This window comes from Somniosus microcephalus, chromosome 6 (genome assembly GCF_052327205.1).
Source record: "Somniosus microcephalus isolate GS21.2 chromosome 6, FLI_Smic_1.0, whole genome shotgun sequence".
Classification (NCBI taxonomy): domain Eukaryota; kingdom Metazoa; phylum Chordata; class Chondrichthyes; order Squaliformes; family Somniosidae; genus Somniosus; species Somniosus microcephalus.
This window is the reverse complement of record NC_140992.1, coordinates 279,940,325-279,954,278: the sequence shown is the minus strand read 5'-3', so window position 1 is coordinate 279,954,278 and position 13,954 is coordinate 279,940,325. Positions and strand designations below refer to the sequence as shown.

Sequence of the window (13,954 nt, the reverse complement as noted above, 5' to 3'; positions counted from 1 at the left end):
CTGCCCCTCCGACACTGCGGCGCTCCCTCAGTACTGCCCCTCCGACAGTGCGGCGCTCCCTCAGTACTGCCCCTCCGACAGTGCGGCGCTCCCTCAGTACTGCCCCTCCGACAATGCAGCACTCCCTCAGTACTGCCCCTCCGACAGTGCAGCCCTCCCTCAGTACTGACCCTCCGACAGTGCGGCTCTCCCTCAGTACTGCCCCTCCGACAGTGCGGCGCTCCCTCAGTACTGCCCCTCCGACAGTGCGGCGCTCCCTCAGTACTGCCCCTCCGACAGTGCGGCGCTCCCTCAGTACTGCCCCTCCGACAGTGCGGCGCTCCCTCAGTACTGCTCCTCCGACAGTGCGGCGCTCCCTCAGTACTGCCCCTCCGACAGTGCGGCGCTCCCTCAGTACTGCCCCTCCGACAGTGCGGCGCTCCCTCAGTACTGCACCTCCGACAGTGCGGCGCTCCCTCAGTACTGACCCTCCGACAGTGCGGCTCTCCCTCAGTAGTGCCCCTCCGACAGTGCAGCGCTCCCTCAGTACTGCCCCTCCGACAGTGCAGCGCTCCCTCAGTACTGCACTGGAGTGTCAGCCTAATTTTTTGCTCAAGACTTTGGAGCGGTGACTTGAACCCACGATCTTATGACTCAGAGTAGAAACTATGAATTTCTGCTGGGATTCTCTTGCTGACCCGAAGTAACTGTGGAGAAACTGAGGAATTTTCCATTGCCAGGGATTTTATGTGAGCCACTTTGACCAGAGGGAAACCTCACCAACCTTCCCCGTGAGGAACAGTCACCAGTCAGTCAATATTACCTTGTGCAAACAGAGATGTGCAAAAATAGTGAATTGGAACCAGCACCTCAGCAACCTTCAACTCATTTAACACAAGACAACAGGACAACACAGAGAAACACCAGCAGACACCCCACCCCCAGCCCAAACCATCAGCACCAGCAGAAACCCCAACCCCAGCCCAACACTATCAGCACCAGCAGAAACTCATCTCCAACCCAACACCACCAGCACCATCAGAAACCCCATCTACAGATCAGCACCAGCAGAAACCAAATCCCCAGCCCAACACCATCAGCATAAACCCCATCTCCAGCCCAACACCATCAGCACCAGCAGAAACCCAATCCCCAGCCAACACCATCAACTCCAGCAGAAACCCCATACCCAGCCCAACACCATCAGCTCCAGCAGAAACCCCATCTCCATCCCAACACCATCAGCACAAGCAGAAACCCCATCCCCAGCCCAACATGATCAGCACCAGCAGAAACCCATCTGCAGCCCAACACCATCAGCCCCAGAAGAAACCCCATCCCCAGCCCAACACCATCAGCACCAGCAGAAACCCAATCCCTATTTCAACATTATCAGCACCAGCAGAAACCCAATCCCCAGCCCAACACCATCAACACCAGCAGAAACCCCAACCAAGCCCAACACCATTAGCACCAGCAGAAACTTATTTCCAGCCCAAAACCATTAGCACCAGCAGAAACCCCATCTCCAGCCCAACACCATCAGAACCAGCAGAAACCCCATCACCAGAACAACACCATCAGCACCAGCAGAAACCCCAACCCAGTACAACACCATCAGCACCAGCAGAAACCCCATCTCCAGCCCAACACCATCAGCACCAGCAGAAAACCCATCCCCAGCCCAACACCATCAGCACCAGCAGAAAATCCATCCCCAGCCCAACACCATCAGCACCAGCAGAAACCCAATACCCATTTCAACACCATCAGCACCAGCAGATACCCAATCCCCAGTCCAACACCATCAGCATCAGCAGAAACCCATCTCCAGCCCAAAACCATCAGCACCAGCAGAAACCCCATCTCCAGCCCAACACCATCAGCACCAGCAGAAACTCCATCCCCAGCCCTACATGATCAGCACCAGCAGAAACCCCACCCCCAGCCCAACACCATCAGCACCAGCAGAAAATCCATCCCCAGCCCAACACCATCAGCACCAGCAGAAACCTCATCCACAGCCCAACACCATCAGCACCAGCAGAAAATCCACCCCCAGCCCAACACCATCAGCACCAGCAGAAACTCATCTTCTGCCCAACACCATTAGCACCAGCAGAAACTCCATCCTCAGCCCAAAACCATGAGCACTAGCAGAAACCCCATCACCAGCCCAACACCATCAGCACCAGCAGAAACCCATCTCCAGTCCAAAACCATCAGCACCAGCAGAAACCCCATCTCCAGCCCAACACCATCAGCACCAGCAGAAACTCCATCCCCAGCCCGACACGATCAGCACCAGCAGAAACCCCATCCCCAGCCCAACACCATCAGCACCAGCAGAAAATCCATCCCCAGCCCAACACCATCAGCACCAGCAGAAACCCCGTCCCCAGCCCAACACCATCAGCACCAGCAGAAAATCCACCCCCCAGCCCAATACCATCAGCACCAGCAGAAACTCATCTTCAGCCCAACACCATTAGCACCAGCAGAAACTCCATCCCCAGCCCAAAACCATAAGCACTAGCAGAAACCCCATCGTCAGCCCAACACCATCAGCACCAGCAGAAACCCCACCCCAGCCCAACACCACCAGCACCAGCAGAAATCCATCTCTAGCCCAACACCAACAGCACCATCAGAAACCCCATCCCCCGCCCAACACCACCAGCACCAGCAGAAAGAGCGACCAGGAAGCTGTGCCGACACTACCCGCCAGTGGCCAGCACAGTGTGTCTCCATTCCAGGGGGACTGACGCGGATAACTCTGCATTTCGACAGTTGCTTCAACTCTCTGTGATGCTCCCGACATGGCCACACCTGCACGGATCGACGAGTTCTTCTGTCACATAGTTGAGGAAGTTCCAGCCGCTGTAGGAGAAGGAGCCCTGCAGGAAGGCGAGGGCAATGTGGCCAATCCCGGGGGTGGTCTGACTATCAAAAGCATTGCTGGGTTTCAAGGCTTCATAATGACCTGTAGAAATAGAGAGAATACCGAGTGTGGGTTACCCCAGGATCACAGAAACCCCACCACCCGCGATACTCCAACACACTGAGCGTGAAACAAAGACTTGCATTTCTATAGCGCCTTTCCCGACATCAGGATGTCCCAAAGCGTTTTACAGCCAATGAAGTACTTTTTGAAGTGTAGTCACTGTTGTAATGTAGGAAACGCGGCAGCTAATTTGCGCACCACAAGCTCCCACAAACAGCAATGTGATAATGACCAGATCATCTGTTTTAGTGATGTTGGTTGAGGGATAAATATTGGCCCCAGGACACCGGGGAGAACTCCCCTGCTCTTCTTCGAATAGTGGCCCTGGGATCTTTTACATCCACCTGAGAGAGCAGACGGAACCTCAGTTTAATGTCTCATCCGAAAGGCGGCACCTCCGACAGTGCGGCGCTCCCTCAGTACTGTCCCTCCGACAGTGCAGCACTCCCTCAGTACTGTCCCTCCAACAGTGCGGCGCTCCCTCAGTACTGTCCCTCCGACAGTGCGGCGCTCCCTCAGTACTGCCCCTCTGACAGTGCAGTGCTCCCTCAGTACTGCCCCTCCGACAGTGCGGCGGGGCCGGGGTCGGTCTGGGGTGGCCGGGGTTGGTCTGGGGTCGGTCCGGGGTGGCCAGGGTCGGTCTGGGGTGGCCGGGGTCGGTCCGGGGTCGGTCTGGGGTGACCGGGGTCGGTCTGGGGTGGCCGGGGTCGATCCGGGGTGGCCGGGGTCGGTCTGGGGTCGGTCCGGGGTGACCGGGGTCAGTCTGGGGTGGCCGGGGTTGGTCCGGGGTCGGTCCGGGGTGGCCGGGGCTGGTCTGGGGTCAGTCTGGGGTGACCGGGGTCAGTCTGGAGTGGCCGGGGTCGGTAGCGTGGTCCCAACCCGCTCTGTTGAAGTAATATTACGTTGATTGGGCTTGTTAAGCCCCGCCCAGCGAGGTTCCCGGCCAATTAAACGGAAGCGGGGCTGGTGACATAATTTGATGACGCGTCATCAGCCGGTTTCCTTAAAGGGACCACAGCCACATTCATTTTGATATTTGTGCAGTCAGTGTTCTACAGCATTGAGGTGCTGCAAACACTGGCAATGACTGCACAAAGGCACAGAGCTGCACCCAGGCTCTCCCATATGCTTATGGAGGGAGTCACAGCACGCAGGGAGGTCCTCTTCCCTTCCCATGGGCAGAAGAGACCGCCCCAGGAGAGGAATGCAGCCTGGTTGCACCTCGCACAGGAGGACACAAGCAGGGATGTGGTCAGGAGGACCAGGCTGCAGTGACGCAAACCTTTCAATGATCTCAGTAGATCACAAAACGTTACTGCAAAGCCACACTCAACCTCATCCTGCTGAGCCACTCATCACATCCCCATCACTCTGCCTTCCCTACCCTACTCCTGCACATCCTTACTCACACCAACTTACCTTGCACCTCCACCCATCCCTCTCTATCTACATTATCACTTCTCCATCTCACTAGCCACCCCTCACACTCACCCTCATCCTAGTGCAAGAATACTGTAATGTATATACCTTTAAGGGGGGGAACTACTTTGTACAGCTCATGTATACTGTAGTACCGGCAGTAACCACACCTGTATATAACACTGAGTAGTAATCTGTATAGATCAGTTGCAGTCTGAGCCACGTTGAGTAAACACCGTTGTACCGTTCTCCGCAGTCTGTGTCTGATTATTACACGGACGTAACATTGGCGACGAGGCAGGTTCGAACCTACCTGCAACTCTGCATCACCTCCCGGGGATTCGTTCCTGGAGATCAGTGGATTGGAGCTCAAGGCCAGAGACTCGGGTGTCGACCATGGGCAACCGCCCAGTCATCCAGCAGAGACTCGAGAATTGCAGGGGAGGCTGTCGAGAGACAGGCTTGGCTTTCCAGTCGAGGTGGCCCAGCGAAACGGGCTGGCAACAGGTAGTGCGCAGACCCTTCCCAGACAGCGGCGGGCTAGAGCCGACCAAGCGGCACAGCAAAGGGCCGAGCAGCGTTGACGGGGGAGAGAGAGAGAGGGCAGAGCGCACAGGGCGCAGCCGGTGTTCAGGAGCCGAGCAGCGTTGGAGAGAGGGAGAGAGAGACGCGCAGAAACCCGCGAGGCGCCGCCATTGCCATGAGAACTGCCGGGAGTGGCGTCGGCAGCAGCGGGGGAGGAAGGAAAGCGCGGGAGATGCCATTTTAAGCCATTGGGAGACGCCATTTTAAACCACACCCAAAATGCTGAAGAGTGGCAGTATCACCGCATTTGACAATGAAGTCGAAGATTGGACTACATATGTCGAACGAATAGAGGTGTACTGCAAGGCAAATGGGGTGTCAGATGACAAGAAAGCGTCGGTATTGTTAAATTTAATGGGTGCAAAGACGTATGGTTTATTGCGAAATCTAGTAACCCCAACGAAGCCAATGGAAAAGAGTTTTGAAGACATAGTAACGATACTAAAGGAACATTTAAACCCCACACCGCTGCTGATAGCAGAAAGATTCAAGTTTCACAAACGGAACCAGCAGAAGGATGAAAGCAATGCTGATTATTTAACAGAACTGCGCAAACTATCGAAACACTGCCAGTTTGGAGCGGGACTGGCAGATACCTTAAGGGACAAGTTTGTGTGTGGGCTTCAAAATGAAGGAACCCAGAAACGGCTTTTATCTGAAAAGGACCTTACGCTGGAAAAGGCTTTCAGCATTGCGGTATCATATGAAGCAGCAGCACGGGGCGCTGCAGAGATACAACAGAGACCGCAAGAATATGGCACAAACGAAATGTCATATGGAACAGAGAAGTGCTATCGCTGCGGCAGAACAACACACGACCAGAATGATTGCTGGTTCAAAGACAAAGTGTGCAGACAGTGTGGAAAAGTAGAACACATAGCACGAGTCTGCAGGTCGGAAAAGAAAACCAGCAATAAGAAACCTACCAAAGGAAAGTACAAGAAGGTACATAAGATGACGGAGAATAGTTCAGACGAACAAAAGAGTGATAACGACTCCGAAAGCAGGGAACTGAGTTGTCTGAAACTACATAATGTGATCACAACGGAGGATCACCGAACCATTTGGGTCACTCTCAAGATAGCAGGAGTCCAGGTAAAGATGGAATTGGACACAGGATCAGCTTTAACAGTCATAAACCGACGGGACTACGAGCGGCTATTCTCACACATACCCTTGAGAGACACAAAAATTATTTTGAAGACGTACACGGGGCAAAAGTCTACCCCAAAGGAAAAATAAGGGTGACCGTTATATATAACGGTAAGGAAACACCAAAACTAGACCTGTATGTATTGCAAGATGGAGGACCACCATTACTGGGACGTGAATGGATCTGGAAAATACAATTGGATTGGCATTCCATACAGGCACTGACTGTGGCTGACAAAAAGGATGACGACGTCACACCTGGGCGACTGTCAAAGATCCTAACTGACGCGAAAGAAGTGTTCCAGCAAGGACTCGGAACACTAAAAGGCATGACAGTGACGATTAAAATTGAAGAAAACGCAAGTCCAAAATTTTTTAAGGTACCTTATGCGATCCGCCCAGCCGTCGAAACAGAGCTGGAGAGTCTGGAATGTTCAGGAGTACTGTCCAAGGTAGACTGGAGCGAGTGGGCTACACCCATCGTCCCTGTGATGAAAAAGTCGTTGAGCAGCACACCTGGGGAACCAAGGAAGGTTCGCATCTGTGGGGACTTTAAGGTAACAGTGAAACCGGTCCTTCACACCGTACAATATTCACTTCCGCAGATTGAAGATATTTTCGCCTCGCTATCTGGAGGGAAACGCTTCATAAGATTGATCTGGCCCAGGCGTATCTGCAAATGGAGGTAGAAGAAGCATCAAAAAAATACCTCACAATCAACACCCATAAAGGTCTCTACCAATACAACCGGCTGGTATTCGGGGTAGCATCAGCTCCGGCTATTTGGCAGAGGGCAATGGAACAAGTACTGCAAGGGATCCCAGGGACCCAGTGTTATTTGGACGACATCCTGGTCACGGGCGAAAATGACAGTGACCACCTCGCCAACCTGGAGCAGGTGCTCACTAGATTGCAGGAATATGGGCTCCGAGCTAACCGCCCCAAATGCGAGTTTTTTAGAAAACAGATCTCGTATTGTGGCCACGTTATCGATAGAGGGGTTACATAAGTCCCCAGAGAAGATTGAGGCAGTAGTCAAGGCTCCAGCACCGGAAAATGTGTCACAACTGAGGTCGTTCCTCGGGCTGGTAAACTACTACCATAAGTTCTTGCCAAATTTGTCTACAATACTACACCCACTGAACACCCTACTGCAAACTGGGGTGCCATGGAAGTGGAGTGACGAATGTAGACAAGCTTTCCAGAAGAGCAAAACACGAATCACATCAAAAGAGGTATTGGCCCATTACAACCCAGCATTACCAATTCGGTTGGCGTGTGATGCGTCACCCTACGGCATTGGAGCGGTGCTGTCGCACAAATTCTCGGACGGCTCAGAGAGGCCAATAGCCTTTGCGTCATGATCACTAACCTCAGCTGAGCGTAACTACGCCCAGATTGACAGGGAGGCCCTCAGCCTAGTGTGGGGAGTGAAAAAGTTCAATCACTATCTGCACGGGCAAAAATTCACCTTGCTGACTGATCACCAGCCCCTTGTCTCCATTTTTAATCCAAAGAAGGGCGTTCCGGTGATGACTGCGCAACGACTACAAAGATGGTCACTTTTTCTAGGGGCGCACCACTACGAGATTGAATATAAGGGCACGAAACAGCATGGAAATGCTGATGGGCTATCTCGCCTGCCACTGCCTACTGTGGAGGAAACGCCAGCAGTGGATCCTGTTGAAATATTCCATTCGACTATAGTTGAATACCTACCGGTAACTAACGCTTGTATCGAAAAGGAAACCCGAAATGACCCGACACTGTCTCGGGTATATGATTTGACGGTGAAGGGATGGCCAGCACATGGCGACTCACTGTTGCCAGCATTCTTGACATAGATACATAGATACATAGAAGATAGGAGCAGGAGTCGGCCATTCGGCCCTTCGAGCCTGCTCCGCCATTCAATGAGATCATGGCTGATCATCCAAATTCAGTACCCGGTCCCTGCCTTCTCCCCATATCCCTTGATCTCTTTAGCCTTAAGAAATATATCCAACTCTTTCTTGAATATACTTAATGAACTGGCCTCCACCGCCCTCTGTGGCAGAGAATTCCACAGGTTCACCACTCTCTGGGTGAAGAAATTCCTCCTAATTTCAGTCCGAAATGGCTTACCCCTTATCCTTAGACTATGACCCCTGGTTCTGGACTCCCCGGCCATCAGAAACATCCTTCCTGTATCTAGTCTGTCCAGGCCTGACAGAATTTTATAGGTTTCGATGAGATCCCCTCTCAATCTTCTAAACTCCAGTGAGTATAAGCCCAATCAACACAATCTCTCCTCATACGTCATTCCTGCCACCCCAGGTATCAGCCTGGTGAATCTTCGCTGCACTCCTTCCATGGCAAGAACGTCCTTCCTCAGGTAAGGCGACCAAAACTGCACACAATACTCAAGGTGTGGTCTCACCAAGGCCCTGTACAACTGCAGCAAGACATCCTTGTTCTTGTACTCGAACCCTCTTGCTACGAAGGCCAACATACCATTTGCCTTCTTAACTGCCTGCTGCACCTGCATGCTTACCTTCAGCGACTGGTGTACAAGAACACCCAGGTCTCTTTGCACTTCCCCTTCTCCCAATCTATTACCATTCAAATAATAATATGCCTTCCTGTTTTTGCCACCAAAGTGGATAACCTCACATTTATCCACATTATAGTGCATTTGCCATGTTTCTGCCCAATCACCCAACCTGTCCAAATCGTGCTGGAGTTTCACGACATCCTCCTCACAGCTTACCCTCCCCCCCAGCTTTGTGTTGTCTGCAAATTTGGAGATATTACATCCAATTCCCTCGTCCAGATCATTAATATATATTGTGAACAGCTGGGGTCCTAGGACCGATCCTTGCGGTACCCCACTAGTCACTGCCTGCCACTCGGAAAACGACCCGTTTATTCCAACTCTTTGCTTTCTGTCCGCCAACCAGTTCTCTATCCAAGTCAATACCTTGCTCCCAATCCCATGTGCCTTACTTTTGCACGCTAATCTCTTATGCGGGACCTTATTGAAAGCCTTCTGAAAGTCCAAATACACCACATACACTGGTTCTCCCTTATCTATTTTACCAGTTACATCCTCAAAAAATTCCAGTAGATTAGTCAAGCATGATTTACCTTTTGTAAATCCATGTTGACTTTGTCCGATCCAGTCACTGCTTTCCAAGTGCTCTGATATTACATCTTTTATAATGGACTCTAGCATTTTCCCCACTACCGATGTCAAGCTTACCGGTCTATAATTCCCCGCCTTTTCTCTACCACCTTTTTTGAATAGTGGCGTAACATTAGCTACCCGCCAATCCATGGGTACCGTTCCAGAGTCTATCGAGTTCTGGAAGATGACCAGCAATGCATCTACTATTTCTAGGGCCACTTCCTTAAGTACCCTGGGATGTAGATTATCAGGCCCTGGGGATTTATTGGCCTTCAGTCCCATCAATTTTCCTAACACCATTTCCCTACAAATACTGATTTCTTTCAGTTCCACCCTTTCATCAGATCCTATGTTCCCCGGCATCTCTGGGAGGTTATTTGTGTCCTCCTTTGTGAAGACAGAACCAAAATATGTATATAGTTGGTCTGCCATTTCTTTGTTCCCCATTATAAATTTCCCCGTCTCTGACTGCAAGGGACCTACGCTTGACTTCACCAATCTTTTTTTCTTCACATATCTGTAAAAGCTTTTACAGTCAGTTTTTATGTTCTCTGCAAGCTTACTCTCATATTCTATTTTCCCTTTCTTAATTAATCCTTTTGTCCTCCTTTGTTGAATCCTAAACTGCTCCTAATCCTCAGGATTATTGCTTTTTCTGGCCAATTTATATGCCCTCTCCTTGGACCTTATGCTATCCCTAATTTCCCTTGTTAGCCACAGTTGGGTCACCTTTTTTGTTTTATTTTTATGCCAAACTGGGATGAACATATTCTGTAGTTCATCCATTCGGTCTTTGAATGTTTGCCATTGCCTATCCACCGTCAACCCTTTGAGTGCCATTCCCCAATCAATCCTACCCAACTCGCTCCTCAGACCATCGTAGTTTCCTTTATTTAAATTGAGGACCCTAGTCTCCGAGTCAACTACTTCATTCTCCATCTTAATGAAGAATTCGATCATATTATGATCGCTCTGACCCAAGGGGCCTCTTACAACAAGATTGCTAATTAATCCTTTCTCGTTAAATAATACCCAGTCTAAGGTGACCTGATCTCTGGTTGGTTCCTCGACATATTGGTCCAGGAAACCATCCCGTAAACACTCCAGGAATTCCTCCTCCACAGTATTGTTACTCCTTTGGTTGGCCCAATCTATATGTAGATTAAAGTCACCCATGATGACTGCTGTGCCCTTATTGCACGCTTCTTTAATTTCTCTTTTAATGTCATCCCCAACCTCCGCCTTACTGTTTGGAGGTCTATAAACCACTCCCACTAACGTTTTTTTCCCCTTAGTATTTCTCAATTCTACCCATACAGATTCCACCTCATCAGAGCTAATATCCTTCATTACAATTGTGTTAATCTCTTCTTTAACCAGTAATGCTACCCCACCTCGCTTTCCTTTTTGCCTATCTTTCCTGAATATCGACTACCCCTGGATGTTGAGTTCCTAGTCCTGGCCTTCCTTGAGCCACGTTTCCGTAATCCCAACCAAATCGTATTTGTTTACTTCTATTTGCGCAGCCAATTCATCCACCTTATTACAAATGCTCCTCGCATTAAGACACAAAGCCTTCAGGCTTGTTTTTTTAACGCTCTTAGACCTATTAGAATTATTATTTACTGTGGCCATGTTTGATTTAAACCGTTGATTTCTCTGACTGCCACTTTTGTTTTTCTCCTTCCTATCTTTTGCTTTTATCCTTGTTTCCCTTTCCTCTGTCTCCCTGCTCAGGTTCCCAACCCCCTGCCATTTTAGTTTAAACCCTCCCCCACAGCACTAGCAAACACTCCCCCTAGGACATTGGTTCCAGCCCTGCCCAGGTGCAAACCGTCCAGTTTGAACTGGTCCCACCTCCCCCAGAACCGGTTCCAATGTCCCAGGAACTTGAATCCCTCCCCCTGGCACCATTCCTCTAGCCACGTATTCATCTGAAGTATCCTTCTATTTCTACTCTGACTAGCACTTGACAAGGAGAGAACAGCTGTCAGTGTGCCGGGGGACCTTGATGTGTGGATCCCGAGTGGTAATTCCACCCAAGTTAAGGGATAGAGTGCTCAATGAGCTTCATGAGGGTCATCTGGGAGGGGTAAAAATGAAAAGCCTAGCCAGGGCTTATGTGTGGTGGCCGGGAATCGATAAACAAATCGAGGACCTGACCAAGAGCTGCTCAGGATGCCAGAAAGTCCAAAATGCACCACCACAGGCCCCTCTACACCCATGGGAGTGGCCCTCATCTCCATGGCAACGGGTGCATATTGATTTTGCTGGTCCATTCATGGACTCAATGTTTTTAATAGCCGTGGATGCGCACTCGAAATGGCCTGAGGTCATCAAAATGTCCTCCACCACCACGGAGAAAACTATTGCAGTCCTACAGACCATTTTTGCCAGGAATGGCTTGCCAGAACAGATTTGCTCCGACAACGGACCACAGTTTGTGTCCGAAGAGTTCCGGAGGTTCTTGAAAAAGAATGGGGTAAAGCATTACACATCCGCCCCGTATCATCCAGCCACAAATGGATTGGCTGAGAGGTTCGTACAAACCTTTAAGAAGGCAATAAAGGCTATGTAGAATGACAACATTCCGCTGCAGCACAAGGTGGACAATTTCCTCTTCGCCTACCGGAATGCGACACATGCAGTCACCAACCAGGCCCCAGCCATGATGTTCTTTAACCGAAGGTTAAGATCTCACCTGGATTTGCTCAAACCAAACGTACGAAGAGATGTTGAGAGTAAGCAATTCCAGCACATCCATGAGAAGCCAACAAGGAGCTTCAATGTAGGGCAACCAGTCTTGGCCCGCGACTACCGAACAGAAAAATGGCAGCCAGGAACGATATGCACACGGCAGGGCCCACTAATGTACACAGTGGACGTTGGGGAGAGCATCGTGAGACGCCATGCTGACCAGATCCTAGAGTCACAGGAACAAGTCAACCCCATGCCTCGCCCATACGTACCTGGTGATGAACCCGACGTACAGGTCGCATCTACCCCAGAAACAGTAGCATCGGAAGCTGATGAACCAACCGACGACAGGGGGCCAGAATTGCCTCCGCACCAAGAGCAAGACACTCGGGAAAGGCGCTATCCAGAAAGGATCAGGAAGCCTCCCCAAAGACTGAATATATAGATAGACTATTTTCAGCTAATGTTGCATGTTAAAAGTGTTAATTGTAATTAGTTCGATATTTAATTGTTAAATGAGTGTTATGGTACTGTTAATCTAAAAGGGGAGGAATTATAATGTATATACCTTTAAGGGGAGGAACTACTTTGTACAGCTCATGTATACTGCAGTACCGGCAGTGACCACACCTGTATATAGCACTGAGTAGTAATCTGTACAGATCAGTTGCAGTGTGAGCCACGTTGAGTAAACACCTGTTGTACCGTTCTCCTGCAGTCTGTGTCTTATTATACACGGACGTAACAAATACCAACTAACAACACACAAGGGTAGGCACTTGGGTGCTTTAACCAATGTTCATGTAAAGTTTCTGTTCATGTCGTGTCAAATATTGAAACCTTTATTTTCAACACTGCATTCTTGGAGAGATTTGTGTGCACCTTTGGAAGTGGCTTAGTGAGTTTCAGTGAATGATGAGACACAATGGTACCCCCCGCAATAGTGGTGAGTGTGAAAGGAATGGCTTGGGCATTGTAGGGATACTTTATGGTGCTGGTGTGGGATGGTGCCAACCTGGCACATCATGTGGCAGCCAGGGTGTACAGCATCAAGTGAAGTAAATCTGGCCATGGTGAGGCCATCCCTGGCGTCCCGGGCAGCAATGTGGTCGGGTGCTGATGCCCTGTGTCCTGTGCAGCATCAGGTGATTGCGGAGAAGGTTGGTGTTGTTGTTGGTGTTGCTGGTGTTGGGGCTGATCATGGTCAGATTCTGAGGACCTCATTGGCACCAATGCTGATGGAATAGACGGCAGGTGAGGTTGAGATGACAGAAGCAATCTGTCAATGGTGAGGGAGGTTGTTCCAATGAGGTGACACTGGATGGAGAGTTTGCTCCAAACACTTGCAAGCTGCATGAAGCTCAATCTGTCTTCCAAATGCAGTAAGCAACAGTTTCTAACCTTGGAAAGTGAAGACCTATGAAATGGGAGCTTTTATCGACCATTTGCAGCTGTCAAGTTAGTAAATCATCCCGTGCTGACACAACTCCTGACCTGACCTGACCTGATCCCCGAGCAGCGGGGAAGCCGTGGGCGAACTCTTAAAATCTAAAGGTGAGCTTAAAATAGTTTTTAAGTGCCTGTTAACAAGCTCTTAATAATCTAACTTCCCTCCCCCGCCGCTTGGTGTCGGGTCTGTTCAGCGCTGACAGAGCCGACACCTGGGAGACTCGCGTGGAGGCGGGTTGACCGCGGGGTCCCGACCCGCTGTCAATCATTTCAAATTTCACAGCTGACCCGCCTCCGATCCCATCCTCTCAGCGCTGGTAAAATTCCGGCCTTCATTTCAAAAAGTACTTCATTGGCTGTAAAGCGCTTTGGGTCGTCCTGAGACCTCAGACATTGTTCCGGTTGAACAACCATCTTTCAATGTTAAGTGTGTCTGAGATAGAGCCTGAAACTGACAAACATTCAACTCTGCAACATTCTCAGTGTAGTATAATATTAAATAT

General features: G+C 50.2%; 1 protein-coding gene across 1 annotated transcript in view; it reads right to left on the bottom strand.

Moving 5' to 3' along the window:
• The window catches only part of LOC147116762 (large neutral amino acids transporter small subunit 2-like), a 124,597-nt gene that overhangs the window by 28,430 nt on the left and 82,213 nt on the right, over nt 1-13,954 (bottom strand). Inside the window, exon 5 of the mRNA XM_085991910.1 lies at nt 2,809-2,962. Within this exon, the coding sequence (XP_085848036.1) occupies nt 2,809-2,962 (154 nt within the window). The remainder of the gene's footprint in view (nt 1-2,808; nt 2,963-13,954) is intronic.